This window comes from Chinchilla lanigera, unplaced genomic scaffold (assembly GCF_000276665.1).
Source record: "Chinchilla lanigera isolate Chin_1 unplaced genomic scaffold, ChiLan1.0 scaffold00083, whole genome shotgun sequence".
Classification (NCBI taxonomy): domain Eukaryota; kingdom Metazoa; phylum Chordata; class Mammalia; order Rodentia; family Chinchillidae; genus Chinchilla; species Chinchilla lanigera.
In genome coordinates this window covers 9,339,265-9,358,756 of record NW_004955484.1, presented here as the reverse complement: position 1 = coordinate 9,358,756, position 19,492 = coordinate 9,339,265, and the positions used below count along the sequence as shown (strand labels likewise).

At 52.1% G+C, this 19,492-nt stretch overlaps 2 protein-coding genes across 6 annotated transcripts in view; one reads left to right on the top strand and one right to left on the bottom strand.

Moving 5' to 3' along the window:
* The first annotated feature begins 2,574 nt into the window (after positions 1-2,574).
* Plekhg4 (pleckstrin homology domain containing, family G (with RhoGef domain) member 4) lies at positions 2,575-13,927 on the top strand. Of its 3 annotated transcripts, XM_005403662.2 has the most exons (24): positions 2,576-2,671; positions 3,142-3,194; positions 3,695-3,862; positions 4,349-4,978; positions 5,125-5,220; positions 5,294-5,417; positions 5,505-5,598; positions 5,676-5,750; positions 5,831-5,947; positions 6,107-6,205; positions 6,294-6,442; positions 6,593-6,731; positions 6,830-6,946; positions 9,107-9,289; positions 9,544-10,049; positions 10,124-10,370; positions 11,091-11,180; positions 11,267-11,488; positions 11,579-11,749; positions 11,828-12,005; positions 12,385-12,501; positions 12,634-12,870; positions 12,956-13,071; positions 13,239-13,927. In XM_005403662.2, the coding sequence occupies exons 4-24, from the start codon at positions 4,525-4,527 to the stop codon at positions 13,242-13,244; spliced, it is 3,537 nt and encodes a 1,178-aa protein (XP_005403719.1). In that variant the 5' UTR covers positions 2,576-2,671; positions 3,142-3,194; positions 3,695-3,862; positions 4,349-4,524; the 3' UTR covers positions 13,245-13,927. The 3 variants fall into 3 exon arrangements, with proteins under 3 accessions (XP_013359345.1, XP_005403719.1, XP_013359346.1); XM_013503891.1 differs by lacking the exon at positions 3,695-3,862 and having other exon boundaries at positions 2,575-2,671; positions 12,941-13,071; XM_013503892.1 differs by lacking the exons at positions 2,576-2,671; positions 3,142-3,194; positions 3,695-3,862 and adding an exon at positions 3,870-4,127 and having other exon boundaries at positions 12,941-13,071.
* Kctd19 (potassium channel tetramerization domain containing 19) overlaps positions 13,875-19,492 on the bottom strand; it is a 61,907-nt gene continuing 56,289 nt past the window's right edge. For all 3 annotated transcript variants that reach the window (XM_013503893.1, XM_005403664.1, XM_013503894.1), the window contains exons 9-16: positions 19,244-19,386; positions 18,959-19,042; positions 18,446-18,560; positions 17,430-18,057; positions 15,841-16,032; positions 15,504-15,658; positions 15,097-15,198; positions 13,875-14,134 (exon numbers count right to left, since the gene is read on the bottom strand). In XM_013503893.1, coding sequence (XP_013359347.1) covers positions 14,021-14,134; positions 15,097-15,198; positions 15,504-15,658; positions 15,841-16,032; positions 17,430-18,057; positions 18,446-18,560; positions 18,959-19,042; positions 19,244-19,386 — 1,533 coding nt within the window. In that variant the 3' untranslated portion in view covers positions 13,875-14,020. The remainder of the gene's footprint in view (positions 14,135-15,096; positions 15,199-15,503; positions 15,659-15,840; positions 16,033-17,429; positions 18,058-18,445; positions 18,561-18,958; positions 19,043-19,243; positions 19,387-19,492) is intronic.

Genomic DNA, 19,492 nt, shown 5'->3' with positions numbered 1-19,492 from the left:
TTTTTAATATGTTCACAGAGGTATGCAATTATTACCACACTCTATAGAACATTTTCTTCTTTTTTTTTGTTTTTTTTTTCCAAAACCAGGAATCGAACTCACGACCTTGCACTTGCCAGGCAGGTGCTGTGCCGCTGAGCTAAATCCCCAGCCCTATAGAACATTTTCATCACTCCCCAAAGAAACCGTGTATCCCAAAGAAAGCACTCCTGACCCCTGTCCTTCCCAGTCCTAGGAAATCACCAGTCAGTTCACTTTCTGTGTCTATGGATCAGGGAACTCAATACATTTCAGAGGTTGCAGACTTGGTAACTAACATTTACGTTTTCTATGATATACATGGGGAAAATGTGAACAGAATGAACCGTGACTTAGCTTTCAAGTCAATTACAGCTAGCAGTGATAAGGCCCAGTAGTTAACTAACAGTTGATGACTTGGAATCAGTCCTAGCTGTCCAGCTATGTCATCTTGAATGTATTATATAATCTCTCTGAGCCTCAGTTTCCTCATCTCTAAAACAATATACTTAGTTCATAATGTTGCTGCCAGGGTTAAATGATGAAACAGATGGGAAGCTGGGCATGGAGGTACATACTTGTAATCACAGCACTCTGGGAGGCTGAGGCAGGAGGATGGGAAATTTAAGCCCAAACTGGACAACTTAGATTTTTGTCTCAGGAAAAAAGGCAGGTGGCTGGGGATATAAATTAGGGCAAATGCCCTGGATTCAATTCCCAGTACTAGCAGTACTGAAAGAGGGGTAGGAAAAAAAGGAAAAACAAGCCAGGGAGGAATTTGGCCCAGGTCTGACCCATGGTAAGGGATCATAAGTGTCTGTGATGACCTATTTTATACTGCAAACCCCTGGTGGAAAGCGCTACGGAGCCTTGAGGAAATCTGGGTGGGCTTCCAGGAGAAGTGTGCGTGTGGGAGGTGGCTTCAAGTGGGACCTGTATGGAAGCCCAGGTGGAGGGTAGATTAGTAGAAAAAAAGCCTAGAGATGAAAGGCCTTTAGGGAAGCTGCGCCAGCAGCCCAGGGAACACAAACAGGCTGGTGCTGGGGAAATGGGCAGCTGTTCCCAGATTTTAATGTCAGAATCACTGGAGAGCTTGTCAAACATGCAGATTCCTGGGCCTACCCCAAAGGTTGATTCAGCAGGTCTATGGAGGCCCAGAAAGCAGGCAAGCACAGCAGAGGGTGGATGCCTAGGGAGGCAGACAGTTGTCTGCTCTGCAAGAGAGCAAGTCAAGTTCACAGGTAACCAGCTCACTGGACAAGACAGCTGTACTAGCCTTCGATGATGCCTGAGCTGAGAGAAGGTGGCTGGTTGGGCTTTCAGGAGAAGGAGGTGCTATATCCAGACTTTGAAGGGAGGATTTTGATCAAAGTGGGTGAGAATCTTCCAGGTAGAGGATACAAGTCTAGTAATCAGATTTATTTCCCAGGCCAGTGTGGGAGACGGGCAGAAAGGCTTCGATTCCTCTGGATGGCTATGAATACCATACCAAGGCCAAAGGTGAGAAAGGTCTAGAAGGTTTGGGGTATCTGCTGCCTGCACTGTTTGGAGCAGTACTGAAGAAGGGTGTGCAAGGTTTGGCGTGGAGTGAGGGAAGGGATTGTGGGTTTCCCATCATTATGCCCACTGATGTCCAGAGCTCACATTTTATTTTTTGACTGATTCCTACTGACAAGGAATGGCAGGCTGAATGAGGGTTGGGCAAGGGGCAGGGGAGGGAGGCCCATCTACATTTTATGATCTCAGTGGAAAAGGCTGCTCTGAGGAGATTCTGCTGCCAGTGGAGCCACAGAGATGGACTCCATGAGTCACTGCTGAGTCCTGCAAGCTCAGCCCTCAGAGCCTGCTGTGGTCAGCCGCTCCAGACTGGCTTCAGGCCCTGCCCCTCCCCCAATGTTTCCCACGCGGCCTCAGTCTATCCTTGCTTCTGTCTGTGCCTTTGCCATCCTGGGGCTATGCATCCTGCAGTTCTCTGCATCTTCTGTCAGCCTTTCAGGCTGAGCCTCTGAATCTGTCTCTACCTATGACTCCGGTTTCCATGTGACTCACAGATGGGAAGCCGGGTGTGCGTGCGTGTGTGTGTGTGTGTGTGTGTGTGTGTGTGTGTGTGTGTGTGTCTAGTTTCAGGCACCTCTAAACATCTGTTCTGTGCCAGGCCCAGTGCTAAAGTACAGAAGTGGACACATACATCCAGTCTGCTTACAATGCACATTCTATGTGGAGTGGCGAAGCCAGGGGCCAGCTCTGCCTCTATCTCAGCATGTCTGCACCTCCTCTGACTCTGCCTGCTGTGCCAGGGTTAGCTAGGGCCTGTGGCTTGAGCTTCATCTTTGCCTCTGGCACTGGGATGTTATGTATGCTTGCCAGCAGGTCCGCCCCCAGCTATGAGGGCTCCTGGGGGGGGAGGGTTGGTGAGTGGAAGTGGGCAAGAGAGGGGGAGGGAGGGAACAGGAGGCAGTGAGTCAGCGGGGGCGGCCCTGGGACACAGCAGGGAGGGCACCAAGGTTGGATCTGATGCTCACTGAGGCTAGAGCAGGGAGGGGAAAGAGGTCTGGCTGGGGGCTGGGGCTGCAGCAGGACAAGCCAAGGCCAGCTCTTCCTTGTTCCTTCTCTATTATCTGCCTGGTAGTCTGTACTGTGGGTGCCTGGATGGGTAGGTGGGCTTGCTGTTCTTTCCACTGTGCCTGCTGATGCCCAGGTTAATGAAGGAGGCACTTGCCCTAGAGCCAAGGAAGGCAATTACCCCACTGTTCTCCCCTCCCAGGGGTCAAGGGTCTGGGTATTCTGCCAGGGCCTAGACATGGTGTGGAGCTTGGTGCTTTTTTTTTTTTTTTTTCAACATTGCCAACCTTCCCATAATCTTTCCACAAATTCTGAGGAGTGTCAGGGCAGGTCCACATATCCCAAAGAGACCCCAGATCTCAGAGCTGGAAGTGATCTCACAGTTATCCAAGTGATTTTCATCAGTTCAGTATCCTCTCACTGAGGATGAAAATGAAGGGGCAGGGGCAGGCATGCACAGAGCCCCAGAGCTACTAGCGGTGAGCAGGCACTCGACATATGGGGTCTTCCCTAGTCCTCCAGGCATTCCCAAAAAAAAAGAATGAGTTTCTTGTTTTACAGGTGAGAAGGCTGAGGTGCAAAGAGAAGAGGAGTCCCTGGAGGTCTTGTACCAGGTGAGTAGAGAAGCCAGGCTGGGCCTAGTCTCTCTGCCTCCAAGATCTCAACTTCAGCATCATCTTGCTTAGCTGGACTTTTCTGGTGGGGGGAAAGATGCCAGGGGGCCCAAGGGAGTGTAGGGTCGGAGGCCTCACTGCCCCTTCAGCTTCAGCCCAGAAGCATCATCTACCCCATCACGGGATCCCGTATTGTCATGGGATCATAGGACCAGTCTCTAGATCTCCACGACACAGTTTGTTTTGCTATGCTGGGAATCAACCCCGGGGCCTTCCACATACCAGGTAGGAGCTCCACCGCTGTGCAGCCACACCCTGTGCAGTCGGTCTCTAGATGCGTAAGCTTAAACACCTGGAGGGGGCCGTTGCAGGGGGCCGTAGGGGGCCCAGCCTCCATGCTGATAGTCCGGACTTGCTCCAAGCAGCTGCTCTAGGCTTAGGGAGTCTCTTTCTAGGGGCTTCCCGAAACCCTGGGCCCATACTTGCCTTCTTTGTGTGAGGAACAAGAAATCCTCCTGCTGAGGGAGCTGGGCTGAAAGGTCCGCCCGGGGTCCCCGCCGCTCACTCGCCCTCGCGGCACCACTTCCGGCGCCCGGCCCCCAGGAACGGCCGTTCGGCGCAGCGTCGACCCCGCGCACCGAGACGCCGGGGTGTGTGTGCGGAGCCAGGTGCGCGGGGCGCTGGGGTGGGGAGCTGCCCGGCCCGAGGGCGTAGGCCCGCGCCTAGACGCTGCGGGGCTGCCCGGCCGTCTGTTTTTGGACCTGCGGGCCGCCCTGTGGCTCTGTCCTTCGGCCCCAGGGGGCGACGCGGCGCTGCGTACCCGGCGGCCCTTCCCTCCTCCAGCGGCCAGGAGGGGGCGCCCTCGGACGCCAGGCGGTCGCGGAGCAGCCGCCGTCGGGGCTCAGTCGTTTCCAGGGCTCCTGTTCTGGGGGCGTGAGTGCGAGCGGAGGGCGGGGGAGGCGCGTGCCGGACCGCGCCGAGGCCAGGGCCTGGCTGCCCCAGCGTGACCGCGGACGCGAGGCAGCCCCAAGGGCAGGCCTGGGAAGCCTGGCAAGGCCGGGTCCGAGGAGGGGGGACGCTCGGGCAAAGGCTCACGGGAGCGCGACGAGGACCCAGGCGGAAGGGAGACCCTTGGCGTTTTTCCCTCTCCCTAGGGTTGAACTGCGGTAGCTTCTGCGCTTCCTTTGGCTTGGCACCCACTTCGTATTGCCCTTGGAGTCTTGCCCGACCGTCTGCAATCCAGTTCCTGGATGAACTGGGGCCTCCCTTCACACCAAGGCCCAGCCACTCTCCCACGTGTCCGGGGCAGGCCCACCCTTATCAGGGAGTGATGGAAGGGCCCCAGGAGGTTGGGGATGAGCCCCCAGACTCTCAGAGCCATGCCACCGACTGGAGGTTTGCTGTATGCAGTTTCAAGGATGCCTGGGAGGAGGATCCAACTCCCCAGGAGCAGGTTAAGGACCCCAGTCCCCCGAGACTACAGGGCAGCCCCTTGTCCAGGGAGCTACAATTGTCTCCACAACAGAGAGCTGCAGATGGGTCAGGGGATGGCCAGAGGAGCACTTTAGGCGGCTCTTCAGTCCCGCCAGAGGAGCCACTCCCCTCCGTAGTACACAACCTCCCGTGCCCCCTGACCCCTTACCTCAGCCCAGGGGAAGACTTGGTAGGAAACCCAGGTCTAGGTGGGACGTTGCCAGCTGGCTTGGGCCCTGGGGCTTTGGACAACAACCTTGTGGACGTTGGAAACCCTTTATCAGAGTCATCACCAAATTTGCCAGAGGCAGGTAAGGGAGGCTGGTCTAGGGAAGGGAACGGGGATACTAAAGATGGGTGTTGCAACATGGGGAGATCTCTCACTCTACTCAGTTGAAACCCTGGTCCGTGAAGAGGTCTCTGGGTAGTGCAGACCCCTGCCGTTTCTCTTTCCAAGACTCCCACAGATCTAGTCTACCTAAGCCTGCTGACTGCTTCCTAGCCCAAGACCTTCCCTGGGAGCTGCTGGCCAGTGGCATGGCTTCTTTGCCAGGTAGTTGAGAGGGCAGAAGCTATGGAGATGGGGTGGCCCAACTGGACAGGTGTTCACTGCCTCCTTCCCACAGGGACCCGTGATGCAGAAGGCCGAGCAGTACTGCTTCTGTGTGCTCACAACCCAGCCTGGCTTCACCCCAAGTGCAGCAGCCGTGAACTTATCTGCCTCCTTCTCTACCTTCGAGGCATCACCAGGTTTGAGGGAGGAAGTTGGGGGAATGAGCCTAAGCCAGGAGGTGTCAGGACCTGGAAAGCATAATGATCTGAAGCGTACCCCTTTAGGCCCGAAATACAGGCCCTGGGACTGACCATACTAGTTGATGCCCGCATTTGTTCCCCGAGGTCTTCACTCTTGTGGGGGCTCAGCCAACTACAGGTGAGTACAGGATCATAGCTCTCCTCCACTCCTTTTGTGTAGAGCTAGAGGCAGAGCTGAGCTATGATTCCTTGCAGGAAGCAGCCCCAGGATCCGTGCACCAGGTGCTGCTGGTGGGAAAGATACCAGATGAGGTGCCTTTGGGGCTGCAGGTACTGTACCAAGTTGGCTAGGAGTGGAGTTGGGTCCTTCTCTATTCAGACCTGGGTCACAACACCTTCTTCTCTTGCAGCTTGAGCACCTGCCCTCTCATCAGAGCTTGGTGACCCACATCCCCACTGCAGGGTTGCCCACTTCACTAGGAGGATGCCTACCTTACTGCCACCAGGCTTGGCTGGAATTCCGGATGGTCAGTGCACCCGATAGGACCTGTGGCGAGGTTATACAGGCAGCTTGGGCCTGCAGTGGAGCCTCTCCTGGGTTGGCTTGAGCAGGGCAAAACTGGCTGCAGGGGCGTGGAACTCAGGAGGCCTGAGACCACACTGGTTATACCTACCCCCGTTTACAGCGCCTGGAAGTGTTACTGCAGAACTGCCAGGTGGTTTGTACCATGCTTCAGGTGGCCATCGAGAATGTAAAGGTTGTGCCTCAGCCCACGGAGTCTGGGGTGAGTGTCCCCTTCCAACACCTCCATGAATGCTCCCTGACTGTCTTTCTCTCCCATGTCCACCACTCTTTTTTGCTCTCAATCTTAGGAAGTTGGCCAGCTTCTACAGCAGGTACAGGTCCTGATGCAACGGGTGCTAGACTCACCACAGCTGGCATGGATACAATGCCAAGGGGGCTTGGAGATGGTGTGGCTGAAGCAGGAGGTCCCAGAGATTACCCTGAGCCCAGACTACAGGTAGGTACAAGCCCAATTCCCAGATCTTTCTCCAGCTCAGCCCACCACATGTGTGCCAAGGACTCAACTGGCTGGTTCAGAACCAGCCAGGATTATGGATCCCAGGACAGGGTAGAGTGGACCAAGGTAAGATTGTGTAACCTGCATCAGGCTAGCAGTGGACAAGGCTGATGAGCTGTATGGCCGTGTGGATGGACTACTACACCAGCTGACCCAACAGAGCAACCAGCGAGTACAAGCACTAGAATTATTCCAGGAACTGGAGGCCCAAGAGGGAAGGCTGCACCAGGTGGGAACTACTTGTTCAGAGCAGACCCTGGCCTTGATCTCCAGTGTAATCCAAACGCACAGAAGCCCTGCTCACCTTTTCCCGATTGTGTTCATCAGATTGAAGTGTGGCTGCAGCAGGTGGGCTGGCCAGCTCTGGAGGAGCCAGGGGAGCCCTCTCTGGACATGCTGCTCCAGGCCCAAGGCCCTTTTCGGGAGTTGGACCAGGTTGCTCAGGTAAGTTTAGTCATTTGTTCACTCTAAAGATATTGGGGCAGTTTGGCAGGGACTATGATACAGGAGAGTGAAGGAAAATTTAATGCCTTGCTGCCTTGAAATTTACTGTCAGGCAGAGAAGATGAGTGAATGTGAAAAACTGACCCAGCAGAGGCATCATGCAAGCTTGTTTTGGGTGGCTTTCAAGCTGAGAGCTGAAGAAATAAGTTAGGGTCAATCAGGCAGAAGAGGACTGGGGCCAGAGGGACATTCTAAGCTGCAGAACAGCATATTCAAAGGTCTCCTGACAGGAGGAAGTATGATGTGCCTGAGGAACAACAAAGTTGGTGAGGTTGAAATGTGGAACAGAAAACTAAGAGTGGGCAGAGATGAGGTGAGATGAGACCAGGAGACTGATTAGTAGCCAGATTATTGTGCCCTATAGCAGTGAAAGGTTGAAGCAAAATGGTTGCATAATCAGATTCCCATTGTAGGATGATCTTTGTTTCTGAGTAATTACTTGAAGGGTGGATGTGAAGAGTCGGCAATTGCAACCCAGTCCAGGAGGGAAATACATTTGCCCCTAAGTGTCTGTGGGAGATTGGTCCCAAGACCTGTCTTGGTTGCCTAAATCTGTGTATAATATTTGCATATGACCTACACAATATTCTTCCATATACTTCAAATCATCTCTGGATTAATATAATACTTGATACAGTATGGATGCTATGTAAGTAATTGTTAATGTTGTTTAGGGAATAACGACAAGAAAAAGTCTGAACATATTTAGGACAAACGCAACTTTTTCCCAGATATTTTCTTTCTTTTTTTTTTTTTAATTTTAAAGATAAAAGGAGGGAAACATTAACAGACATACAACATTTTACAACATATCACAAGCACAATACAGACAATACAGAGTTACAAACAAAGTGGTAGGGAATTAACAATGGTGGTTGTATTACATATTGATATCTTCAAAGTGGCTTCTCATGAAAACAGATATAGACATGCAATACTGGTCAACCAAAGACTCATTGACAGTTTCTTTCAGCATAGAAACAGCAGATAGAAGAACAACCATGTTATCTATCCTGTATATACATACATACAAAATTTCTCCTTCGTTTCCTTCTCTTTTCCCACATCCCAGAAGCCCTTTACTCTTCGGTGGTTTCCTATCATTTCACAGTGTCTATCATACTTCCGAGTTTAAATTAACTCTTTCAAGTTTTACACTAGTGACACAATGCGGTGCTTGCACATGTATGTTTGATTTATTTCACTTATGAGTATGGTCTCTAGTTGTGACCATTTAAATATAAAGGCCTCGAGTTTATCTTTCTTTACAGCTGAGTAATATTCCATTATATAAAAGTACCATAATTTTCTTATCCAATCCTCGGTGGATGGACATTTGGGTTGCTTCCACATTTTAGCAATTACAAATTGTGCTGCTATGAACATAGGTGCACATATATCACTGTGATATGATGTTTTTAGATCTTTTTCCCAGATATTTTCAATGCAAAGTTAGTTGAATCCTTGGATGTGGAATGCATAGGTATGGAGAGTTGACTGTAGTGCTTTCTTTGGCCAGGATAGGTGCAGGGAGACGGATTTGAAAGTTTGTAGGACTTGATGGTACATCCATATGGGAGAGAAAGGGAGAGGGCAGTTGTAAGGATGAATGGATGCTGTTCTCAGAGAGGCGTCGGGGGATGAGGACTTGATGGGCAGGGTCTTTCACAAGGCCAGTCTTAGGTGTGCTTTTGAGATGGCTGGCATGGAGGGAAAAAAGGGCCCGTGGGTCTGGAACTCAGAGAACGAGTCTGGCTGGAGAGGGCACTTGGTGGCTGTGTGTGTGGATGGTGTTAGGGCAGGGGTTCTCATGCAAGATTGCCTAGGGGAAAGAGTGCACTAGTCTTCAGAGAGGGGAATGGGAGGAGGAACCGCTGGGAAGGACAAGGAGAATCAGGAGAGTAGGGAGGAATCAGTCCAGGAGAGAGAAGGCTGAATGCTTCTGAAAGGAAAGTAAGGGGGGAAGTAGAGGTTCGGTGGGTGGTGGGAAGGCCTTGTATTTGGGAGAGACTTGATGACATGTAGATATCAGTGGAAAAGATCTGAGTTTGGGCCCAGACCACCAGGCCTGGTCTAGCTGAGCCCAGTCTGTCTCTGTAGGAACAGATCAAGCAAGGAGAGAAGTTTCTGCAGTCACTGGCTAGCTGGGAGGCAGCTGACCTGGGTGCCCCTGGGACACGGTTTCTGGCCCTGCGGGCTCAGCTGACAGAATTCTCTAGGGCTTTGGCTCAGCGGCGCCAGCGTCTCACAGATGCTGAGAAGCTGTTTCAGTTTTTCAAGCAGGTGGGTAAGGGGTCCTGTCCCTCACTTTGTGGTTATGGGGTCAAAGCAACAGCTGTTAAAACACCATAGCAGCATCCGATCTTCCTGTTTATCCTGCCTCTTCTCTTCCCTTATCTTAGTTTGACCCAAAAATCCAGCCTCAGGGGACATGGCCTGGGGCCAGCCTGTTAGGGAGCCAGGGGGCTGATAGAGTAGAAGGTGTGTTGGACTTGGTGAGGTTCCCCTCTCATGCCTGCCTGGCCTCCATGTTGCAGGCTTCAACGTGGGCTGAGGCAGGGCAGCGGGTCCTGGCAGAGCTGGAGCAGGAGCATCCACGGGTTGTGCTGCAGCAGCTGCAGCTGCACTGGACCAGGCACCCTGACTTGCCTCCTGCTCACTTCCGAAAAATGTGGGCTCTAGCCACAGGTCTAGGTTCAGAGGGCATTCGCCAGGAATGCCGCTGGGCCTGGGCACAGTGCCAGGACACCTGGCTGGCCCTGGACCAGAAGCTAGAGGCTGCGTTGAAGCCAGCACTGCCAGGTAGCACAGCTACCCTATGCATGAGCCGGGTCCCTGCTCCAGCTGCCACCCCTCCCCTGAGGAAGTCTTACAGCTTTGACCAGAATCTGGGGCAGAGTCTCAGTGAGCGCGTCAAGCACTACCACCACGCCACCATCGTTGCTGCCTGCCATGGACCAGAGGCTGGAGGAGGTCCCCAGCCCAGGTTATTCACAACTACTATGCCTCCACCAGGCAGCTCTGACTTCAGAAGCCCCAACAGGTACAGACAATGGGCAGAGCAGGGAAGACAGTGGAGGGTAGATGACTTGGGTCCTGATTCCACCTACCCGGTAGGCTACAGCTGGTCCTGGCAGAGATGGTGGCCACAGAGCGAGAGTATGTCCGGGCCCTTGACTATACCATGGAGAACTACTTCCCTGAGCTGGATCGCCCTGATGTGCCCCAGGGCCTCCGAGGCCAGCGTGCCCACCTCTTTGGCAACCTGGAGAAGCTGCGGGACTTTCACTGCCATTTCTTCCTGCGTGAGCTGGAGGCTTGCACCCGACACCCACCTCGAGTAGCCTATGCCTTCCTGCGTCATGTAAGCTTCACTGGTCACACAGCCCCAGCTGATTCTGCCACACTCCCCAAAGAGCTGTTGGGCACATGCTTGGTACTAGGCGGGCTGATGGGTACAGCTATGAGTGAGACCCACAAGGTCACTGCATCTCAGAATGTTTTAGTTCAGTAGAGGACACTTACAAGAGAAAAAGATAATTCCAGATTATAGTTGGGGCTAGGAGGAAAATAACCATGACAGGTATCTGTGGGTTACAGATCACACAGATTTCCCACTTTAGAGCAGTGAGAGATGGTCTCTGAGCAGCAGATGTTTGAACTGACCCAGGGAGGAGCCAGAGTAAGAGAGCTCCACCCCAAGAAAGAATAAGTGCAAAGCCTGTGGCAGGAAAGAAACCTGGTAATCAAGGTAAGCATGGCTGAGACTGGTGAGCAAGCAAGAGTCTGAGGGATCTGAGAACAGAGAGATGGTCTCAGAGCCATGGGAGGGGCAGAGCTAAATGCAGAGGCCCAGTCTGAGGGAAAGAGGACTTCCTCTTCAGAGGGCCTTAGCACGCCCTCTCTACACAGTGTCTATTCTTGCTAATCACCCTTCATTCAAAGCAGGATCTGGGAAGAGCTCCCTGAAAGTTGCCTTTTGGCATTTTGGTCCTCTCAAGCTGAGAGAATGGTTGGGCTAGGAAGGGGACAGCCTTTGGGAGTTGGGTCCTTCACACCTTGGTTGAGCTCTGTGTCCTTGCAGAGGGTGCAGTTTGGGATGTATGCACTCTACAGCAAGAATAAACCTCGTTCTGATGCCTTGATGACCAGCTATGGTCACGCCTTCTTCAAGGTAGGAAAGCCCAAGATATGCAGGAGGAGTAGGGGGATGTGCGGTACATCCTGAAATCACTCGGTGGTCTCCCCTGCTCCTGACAGGACAAGCAGCAAGCACTAGGAGACCAACTGGACTTGGCCTCCTATCTGTTAAAGCCCATTCAGCGCATGAGCAAGTATGCACTGCTGCTGCAGGAGCTGGTGCGGGCCTGTGGGGGCCCTGTGCAAGAGCTGAATGCCTTGCAGGCAGCCCAGAGCCTTGTACACTTCCAGTTGCGACATGGCAATGATCTGCTCGCCATGGATGCCATCCAGGGCTGTGATGTGAGTCACCCAGGTCATGGTGGGCAGGTGCTGTGGGTGTGGAAGAAGAGAGCAGGAGGGCTGGGCACCCACAAGATCGCAACTTTGCAGGTTAATCTCAAGGAGCAGGGGCAGCTGGTGCGACAGGATGAGTTCATGGTGCGTGCTGGGCGCCACAAGTCCCTGCGCCGGGTTTTCCTCTTTGAGGAGCTGTTGCTTTTCAGCAAGCCTCGCCGTGGGTCCACAGGTGTTGACACATTTACCTACAAGCGCTCCTTCAAGGTAGGCCCATCTGACGCTGTCCCCTCCCCACTGGCTCCTGCCCAAGCCTTACCAGCCTCCTGTCTTCTGGCCACACAGATGGCAGACCTTGGCCTCACTGAGTGCTGTGGGGATAGCAAACTGCGCTTTGAGATCTGGTTCCGCCGGCGCAAGGCCAGGGATACCTTTGTGCTACAGGCCTCCAGCTTGGACACCAAGCAGGCCTGGACAACTGACATTTCCCGCCTGCTCTGGAGGCAAGCTGTTCACAACAAGGGTGGGTACCTGCCCCCTCCATCACCCCATGCCCCCCTCAGATAATGTGTCTCCTAGGAGCCCAGCGAAGGTCTAAGGGACTGGAAATGCTTGATAAGGGGGAGGAAGTCCAGCAGTAGCTGCCAGTTCATGGGAGGGAACTTCAAAGTCAAGCAATCCTGCTGACTCTGTGACTTTGGACATAGTATTAACTTCTGAGTATCAGGGGATTCATCTTTAAAAGGGAATTTATGATACCTGCCCTATGGAATTGTGAGGAAAGAACCTGGCATCAGGAAGCCTCAGTGCACAGGGTGCTTAATTGATAGGATAAGGATATACAGGAAAGACTTAGCAGATATCACCCAGCAGGCTCTCACTTACTCCTAATCTCCACTCAGAGGTGCGCATGGCTGAGATGGTGTCCATGGGTGTGGGGAACAAAGCCTTCCAGGACATTGCCCCCAGTGAAGAAGCTATCAACGACCGCAGCATCAACTATGTCCTAAAGTGCCGAGGTAGCAGGCAGGCTGCTGGGAGTGGGGCTGGGGAAAACTGTGTGTGGGAGACACTGGGGCCTCTGTTCCTCTGGGGACTTCAGGCCAAATTGGGCTCTGGCCTGTCCCAACGTGACCCTCTTTCTTATGCAGAAGTTCGCTCTCGGGCCTCCATTGCTGTGGCCCCGCTTGACTATGAGAGCCCCTATTTGGGGGCCTCAAACCCCATTCCTGGAGACCCTGCTTCTTGCTCTGTTTTGGGGCCCCTCAACCTGCACCTGTACAGAGACCCTGCTCTTCTGGGTTTCCACTGGCCCCGGTACCCTCCCAACTTCCCAGAAGATGCAACGCTGGAGGCCGAGGTGGAGCTGGGCAGCCAGCCCTCTTTGAGTACGTCTGGGCTTAGCAAGAAGCAGGAGGCACTCTGGGTCTGGGCCTCCCCTGCTGACACCTTACGCAGTCTCCCTCCCTGTAGCTCCTGAGGACTCTGAGGTCTCATCCCAGTGCCCATCAGCCAGTGGCTCCAGTGGCTCTGACAGCAGCTGTGTGTCAGGGCAGGTCCCGGACAGAGGACTTGAGGACTTGTCCTATGTAAGTACTGTTTTGCTTTATGCCCATCAGTCTCTTGCCAACCCAGGCTGAGCCCATGGCTGCCTTTCCTTTAGATGAGGCTGGCCTAGAGCCTTTCCCCAGAGATAACCTGTACTCTGAACCCAGAACTGGTAAAGCAGGTCTTCATGCCCGGCCTGGCACCACAGGTATGAGCCCAGGCTTGAAGGGAAACAGTGGATCCAGCAGCTCCAAGGAACATTATCACCTGGCTAGATCTGCATGACCAGGGCATCGCTGGCAACCGGGCCACCTTATTCTACCACCTACATGTGCAGCCATGTTGACTGTTCTAATTTCTGTGGCCATTGACCAACTGGCCCCGGGCCTCTGCAGGAGAGTCTGGCTGCAGAGCCTGAACAAGCACTCTGACCCAGGTTCCTGGCCCCATGTCTTCTTCTCCTGCCCCCTCTCCAGCTCCCACCCCAGTTGTAAATTAGAAGGCCAGGACAGAGAGCAGGTATTTCCATGCTGTAGGTTGGTGGAGTACCATATGGCTCTGGGCAGTTATTGCTTCCCCTAGTCCTCAGGAGACACACAGATGGGTTCCCAGCAGCTATTCCCCAATCCCTGGCCTTAGTGCTGAGCACTCCCCCAGGGACCAACCCATCCCCCTGAGCCCTTGGCTTTGCCTGTCCTGGCTCTCCAGGCCAGTCCCTTATTTTCTGGGCTAGTGTCGTTCTTTTGACTTAATGCCTACTGAACAGCTTTCAGTTGGAATTGTCTACTATTTTCTCATTGGTCACTAGACCTTTGGTATCTCAGAGGAGTTTCAGGTCTTTGAGTTGTGATTTACAGTTTTATTTGTTTATAATAAAACAAAAACAAACAAAAAAAACCAGACTGATTTATATGCTTGGGTAGGTACATGCATTCTGGGGAATTCCCCAGTTAAAATAAACCTTGACCAGAGGATGTGTCTCTGGGTATCCTATCCCTCTTGTAAGTACTTTCCCAGGACAGAGTAAGAGACAGACCTGGACAGGCCTCTCTGTATGAGCAGGTCCACGCAGCGGGCGTATTTCCTGGCGAAAGGCAGTGTGAGCTGCAAGGAAAGGCCTGGCTTAGCACTGAATTCATGGCCACATGCCTACTTTAGCTCCATATGAGTGGGATTCTCCCATCCAGGAGTGGGCATGGACGGGGCAGCCCTGTTCTTGGTGATGTTTGGTGCCCTAGGGCTCAGTTCTTCCCAAAGACGTCTCACATGGCTGTGGCTATGAGTGGCTACCAGGGAACTGAACAGAAAGACTAGATGCTCAAAAAAAGGTTTTCCACCTTCCAGCCATAGATGCTGACCTTACCTTTATAAATAATAGATAATGGTAGACCAGAAAACTAATAGTAATTGGATACTAGTTTGTTTATGGTGAATTTTGTTATAGTAAGCCACTTGATTACAGAAATGCCAGATTAATGAGAAATTAGCTAAGTATTTCCTACCCACAATGCTGAAATAATAATAATAATAATTATTATTATTATTTTGAGATAGAGTGGCCTCAAACTCGCAACGATCCTCCTGCCTCAGCCTCCCGAGTGCTGGGATTATAGGCATGTGGTACCATGCCCAGCTGAAATTATTTTAAAGAGTCAGAAAAATTGAGCATTTTCTTTTTCTTTACAAAAACTCCTTTAAAGCAGCTTAAATATGAAAAGAAGGTGACATTATAGCTAAGTAGGTGAAGTACACTGGTTGAAAAGGTCTGACTTCTGTAAATGCAACGCTTGGGTTCATATCATGCTTCTTTCAAGTGTGGCCAGGGTAGTTAAGGGATAAAGGCACAGGTTATCTTTGAGAAAAACTATGAAACCAGTGGCCTGAATGTTGCTTTTTGACTACTCTGGATTGATTAATTTCCACTACTGTTTCTCTCTCCCTGGGATTAGGGACCAGTGGCCTTCTGCCTCCTAGTCTTCTGGACATTGCTGGACTGGCTGTTGTGCAGCAAGTCCATCTGAGGCATCCACAAGGTTGCCATCCCCAGGGGTGCAGGTGAGCCTTACCTCCACCCAGCTGTACAGGCGCTCCTGGGTGTGCCGGTCATCCTTGAAACCTGTGGTAGCCAGCAAATCCACCACAAACTGCTTGGGGCTGATGTTCAGTGTCTGCCAGAAGAAGTCATGGTCAGGCAAGGTGTGAACATCTCCCAGCCCCTCAGAGTGATGTGCAGAGCAAGGACTTCCCTGGGCCTGCAGGAGCTACAGAGCTTAGGAGCAGGCAGTCCAAACTTACCTCTTGGCCACTGCTTGGTCCAGATGAAACTGCCCTGCCATCTTGTCTCTGTCCTTTCTGCCACCCTTCTGCCTTTTTCCCCTTACCCCCATCTCAGCTTGTTTTCTCTTACCTTACATCACTTACTGCAGGGGCAGGGGGTCAGGTGGGGTCAGGCTCTGGGGTTTGTCGCACATACCCACAGCCCACTGGCCAGCGAGACCACTTTGGCAGTGATGGCTTTAGGGTCTTTCTGCCTGATGGAATCCAGGATGATGTCAGTCAGGAACCGGTGACATTTCTGTGCATAAAACATCTCTTCCCAGGACAGAGAGAAACTCAGGAAAATCACCTCTGTGGAGAAGGAAGAGTGGATATGGCCATAGCCACTCACAGCCTTGGAGACTACCAAGGAGATGTGGAGATGGAGAGAGTTGCAGGGCTCCCAAGAGACATTTTGTGCCTGCAACACCCTGGGTGGGGGCTCCAGCATCTCCACAATGAAGACCAGGCCAGGCATAGTTCCAGAGTCTCACCTTGGGGCTGGGGGCTAGCTGTCAATGACACGTGTCTAAGGTTGTCCATCTGTGTGGTGTAGATGATGCTGTCCTCAAAGAACATGCAGGCGCCATCGCTACCCACCACAGGAGGATGAGTCACTTTGAGGATGACCCCTGGGTTGTCCATTCCATTGGCATTAAGCAGAGGCTGCTCAAGAGCAGGGTTTTCTGTGGAAACAAGGAAAGGGTGCTCTCCTTATGCTTAAGAGCTCAGGCTCAGGACCCAAGTAGAGAGGGGACCTCTGTCATTCCCACCTTCCAAAGGCTTCTGGCTTCTCAGAAGTGGCACTCTAGGCCCTGGCCTTTCTTCATTTCCCTGGAATCTTTGCAAGCCAAATCTTGAATTTCAGAACTCCAAGGAATTCTCCAAATTCCTCTGTTGAACTAAGACTAGTATGAAATATGGCCAACAAAACCCAGTGGACAGCAGGGCATGGTGGTGTACACCTGTAATCTCAGCTACTCAGGAGGCTGAGGCAGGACAATTGCAAGTTCCAGCCCAGGCTGGGCAACTTGTGAGACCGTGTCTCAAAAAATAAAAAGAGCTGGGAATGTAGCTCAGTGGCAGGGTGCTTGTCTACATTCATAAGGCCCTGGGTTCAAACAAATCAGCCGAGGACTGGAAATCTTCATAAAATTATAAAAAGGATCTTTTGGTGCCAGACTTTCAGGTGTGTCCACTCTGGAAGAGTAGATGATTGTAACCCCAAAGCTTGATAGACTAATTCAGGGTTCACAGGGGGAGTCTAAGAAGACCAATCTAAGCAAGACCCAAGCTACAGAGGGGAAGGGAAGGTGACAGAGTCCTGTAGGAAGGCCTTGGCAGTTCTCAGAACATTTCCCTGGGCAGTCTCTCCCTCCCCATTCTCTTCAGCCCAGGCTCCACAGGCCCTCCCATCTCTGGGGCTCTCCACCTGATGTCCCTCAATATCTCACATGCCATGCATGCTGTTCTTCCAGATGGACTTTCTCTTGTCCATCCACCTCAGGAGTCTTCCCTACCGAGGCCCACTGAGCTTCCTGTTGAACTCGTGCCTCTGACACACCCCCTCCAGCTGCCGTACTTCCTCTGCCCCCGAGCAAGTTTCTGAAGCACACATCTGACCCTGTGTTCCCTTGATTAAAATCCTTTAAGGGGCTGCCACTTGCCTCAGGGTTAGAACAGAGCACAACAGCCTGCACTCACAAGACAGGGCCTGATGACTCATGTCTTTGGCCTCATTTTCATGGCTTCTGCATGGGAAGCCAGGCTTCTAGCTAGATCAATATTTCCTTCCACAAACACCCTAGACTTTCCCTCTCTTCCCTGAGGACTCCCCAGCTCCTGGCCTCCTTTGTGCTTCTCTTTCCCAAAATAGCTCACCTCTTCACTCTATGTGAGTCTCTTGGCCTCACAAGCCATACTAGTCCACCAGTCATGTCTGTGTCTGCTGCCTGGCACAGAGCTGGCCTCAGTGAGTGGGGTCCTCTAGTCCCCTTTGTTACTAACTTGCTATTGACTTAGGCAAGGAGTTTGCCTTCTCTGCTGTAAATGAGACTTAGGTCAAGAATGAGACAGGACTCACCTCTCTCCTTCGGCTTCTGCTTGCCCCAGTCCTTCAGGGCCACAGCTTTTTTTGTGGGGTAATATGACTTAAAGGTTGGCTCTGGCTTCTTGTCTTGTGCTGCTGTTCCAGCCCCTGCCTGGGGACCTAGATCCTTCTCTGAGGCTATGGAATGGCTCTTCCAGGCAGCAGAGGTATTGGGCTCAGAAGCAGCCTCATTTCTTGTGGGGAGATGTGGGACAGCCTCCTCCAAGGAGCTGTTCCGGGGGGCTGTTAGTGGCTGGAATTCCCACTGTTTGCAATTGACCATGTCCCATTCCCTCACCAGGGAGATGAGCTTTTGCATGGGGGTAACAGGAGGGTCTTTGGTTTCAGATTTCTGTGTGAGGTTGATCGTAGTGCACTTCTTTTTGGGTGGACTCTCAGAGTGGCCTCCCCAATGTCTGGGATTGGCACACAAGCCAGAGCACTGTGAGTAGGTGCTGGGATTGTCTGCCCTCTTGGCATTTCGGCATAAGGAGACCTGGATGGTCCGGGTGTACTGCTCAGACTCTTCTAATTGGCTAGATCTTGCCAGGTTCCTCTTGGTCTTGTTCCATGGAGTCTTGTCACTGCAGTCTTGGAAGTCCACAGGCATGCAGTCTGTAGTCTGAGGAGGGGAGGGCATGGTAGACCTGGGCATGTGGATTGTTACTAAAGCCTCACCCAAGACCTACTAAGCTGGGCCTCCAAAAACTCTACCAGCTCACCCAGGACATTTGTATCCCTGACATGGGTGACCCATTTTAGCTTTGCTTGGTTTGAGTTGGAGTGGTGCTAGTCTAGCGGGTGCTCACACTGTAACAGAAGAGATCATCAGCATCCCAGGCCACAAATGGCCAGCACATCCCTGTGCCTCAAAGGTTCAGAAACAAGATCATGTACTAGGAATCTGTGTGGGCCGAGTTGATTCATTTCACCACCGCCGCCACCACCCTGCCCGCGCCTTGTAGTGTATTCTTGGAAGACAGCATCAACTAAAGAAGACTGGAGCTTACTTCCTTAGCATCTCTACTGAACTCCATCAGTGACCCTGGCCCTTCCGTCAGTACATGCAACTTCCTGATGGGAAAAGCTTCTTCATTTTCAGATTCTTTCTCCTGGATCCATGCTCTGCCGAAAGCAAGAGTTGTTGTTTAGTGAGTGGAATCTCCTATCAGCCCATCAGCAAGTTGGTTAGGTCTGTCCTTTGGTGGGGAGTTAATGACAGTGGAGGAAAGGGGGCTTTTATTTTTTTATTTTTTTATTTTATTTTTTTTTTGGTTTTTCTCCGGTACCGGGAACCGAACTCACGACCTTGCACTTGCCAGGCAGGCGCTTTGCCGCTGAGCTAAATCCCCAGCTAGGGGGGTTTTAAATGGTTTTGTTTAGGCCACTGGCCAATTCTGAATCTGTGTCTCTCCCTCAACCCTGAGGAAGAAAAGTCCCAGTAGCCAGTGAGACTTAGCATTTCCAAGAGAAATACAAAGGTCCAAACTCTACACAAGGAGTCCCAAGTAAAGTTTTCTTACTTGTATGCCTCACATTGCACAAGAGCTTCTGAGAGGGATGGAATGTGGTATTCCTCCACCTCCTGGCAGAAAAGAGGCCATTCCCTGCAAATGACAAGGGGACATCAGACTGGGGACATCAGATGGGAGTGTGTGGGTGTTGCATAAGTTCCCAGAGAACCTGCCTTGAACAACAGTACCCATGTTGGAAATAATGGAACCTCCTCCCTACAGGCTGCAAACTGGGGTTTCCTCTGTTGCAGAAGGGGTCACCCTCACTGATTTCATCATCCTTGCATTGCTTACTTAAATTCAGATGGTAAGAACAGTTTTCCAAGTCTCAGGAAGTTGAGAATATGTCGAAACATTTGGCCATCCCCGTGGATGAGCAGGGTCTGTCCGTATGTGATCCAGTACACTCTCTGAGGGTTTGACAGCAGTTCTGGATACTGGGCAGGAAAGGGTGGGATGGGGGTGTGGACAACAGAATCCTTAGTCACAGGCTAGGTCTTTAGTGAGGAGTAGGTCAGCCACTCTCACTTTGTTTTCCCAACC

What these genes read in the sequence shown, in the direction of transcription:
- Plekhg4 (XM_013503891.1), top strand. Translation starts at nt 4,525, where the DNA reads ATGGAAGGGCCCCAGGAGGTTGGGGATGAGCCCCCAGACTCTCAGAGC. An exon ending in ACCAAATTTGCCAGAGGCAG is followed by an intron (nt 4,979 to 5,124) that starts GTAAGGGAGGCT and finishes TCTCTTTCCAAG; the next exon opens with ACTCCCACAGATCTAGTCTA. An exon ending in CCTATGCCTTCCTGCGTCAT is followed by an intron (nt 10,371 to 11,090) that starts GTAAGCTTCACT and finishes GTGTCCTTGCAG; the next exon opens with AGGGTGCAGTTTGGGATGTA.